At 25.4% G+C, this 969-nt stretch overlaps 1 protein-coding gene across 1 annotated transcript in view; it reads left to right on the forward strand.

Annotated features, from left to right (window-relative positions):
• The window catches only part of LOC100169041, a 16,276-nt gene extending 15,973 nt beyond the window's left edge, over window positions 1–303 (forward strand). The window contains exon 8 of the mRNA XM_001944810.5: window positions 66–303. Coding sequence (XP_001944845.2) covers window positions 66–85 — 20 coding nt within the window. The 3' untranslated portion in view covers window positions 86–303. The remainder of the gene's footprint in view (window positions 1–65) is intronic.
• The last annotated feature ends 666 nt before the right edge of the window (window positions 304–969 follow it).

Below are 969 nucleotides of genomic sequence, written 5' to 3' on the forward strand. Positions count from 1 at the left end.
ATTATTTATAAAAACTAATTTAGTTACTACTATTAGTAAAACTAATTGTATTTTTGATGTTTTAGAATGCCCTGCAGTTTCATAAAAATATATTGAAGTTCTTATTTTGAGAAGATTATGGTATTAACAGTTCTACCCCTACGATGCTCATCAGTACATTCACTTCTACTTTATGGCGTACCTATACTATAATATTAAGTATACCTTTACATAATGGAATACAACAAGTGTAATTTTGTACATATATTATTATAATGTATCTTTATGTTTGAAACAAAAAATATTTGTATTTTGTTTATTAGATAAATACTTACATCAAATTATAACTTGATGTGTTATTAATTGTATTCTTATTATTAATACACTTATATATTATCATTATTATTCTTTTTGTATTACTTGTATTAAATAATAAATTATTAATTTTTATACCAAACTTTCTTATGGTAGGTATTTAATATACCTGATTTACTATGATAGGTTACTTATATTCTGTCAATTAGTTATTTAATCAAGCGTATAAATGTATACCTATACTATTATAACTAAATAACAATGAACCTACTATTCCTATAAAATTAACCATGCATGTTACTATGGTGTTACATTTTTTAGTTGGTATGTATATAAGCACAAAACTGTAAGGGATGTGCTAAATAATTTCCAAGAGAAGGATGGGTTAGACTGGTTAGAGAATTTTTGTTTTATATATATATAGAAAATTGCCTTCTAACAGTTTAACGGGGTTTAAGAATTAATATAAGCATTAATACTTGACGACACCATATTATATTGGTCAATGATGGATGGAGGAGGGGGTTAACTCCATGTTTGTCCATCATCAACATATGGGGTAGTTAAATATAGTTTATTGTAGGTACATAATATCTGCGAACTACTAAACTAGGCGTAAATACAAACAAAAAATAATAAAATAAATAGCAAGGTATTATGAAATCTAAGCCAGTG

The sequence above is a fragment of the Acyrthosiphon pisum genome, chromosome A1 (genome assembly GCF_005508785.2).
Source record: "Acyrthosiphon pisum isolate AL4f chromosome A1, pea_aphid_22Mar2018_4r6ur, whole genome shotgun sequence".
Lineage (NCBI taxonomy): Eukaryota > Metazoa > Arthropoda > Insecta > Hemiptera > Aphididae > Acyrthosiphon > Acyrthosiphon pisum.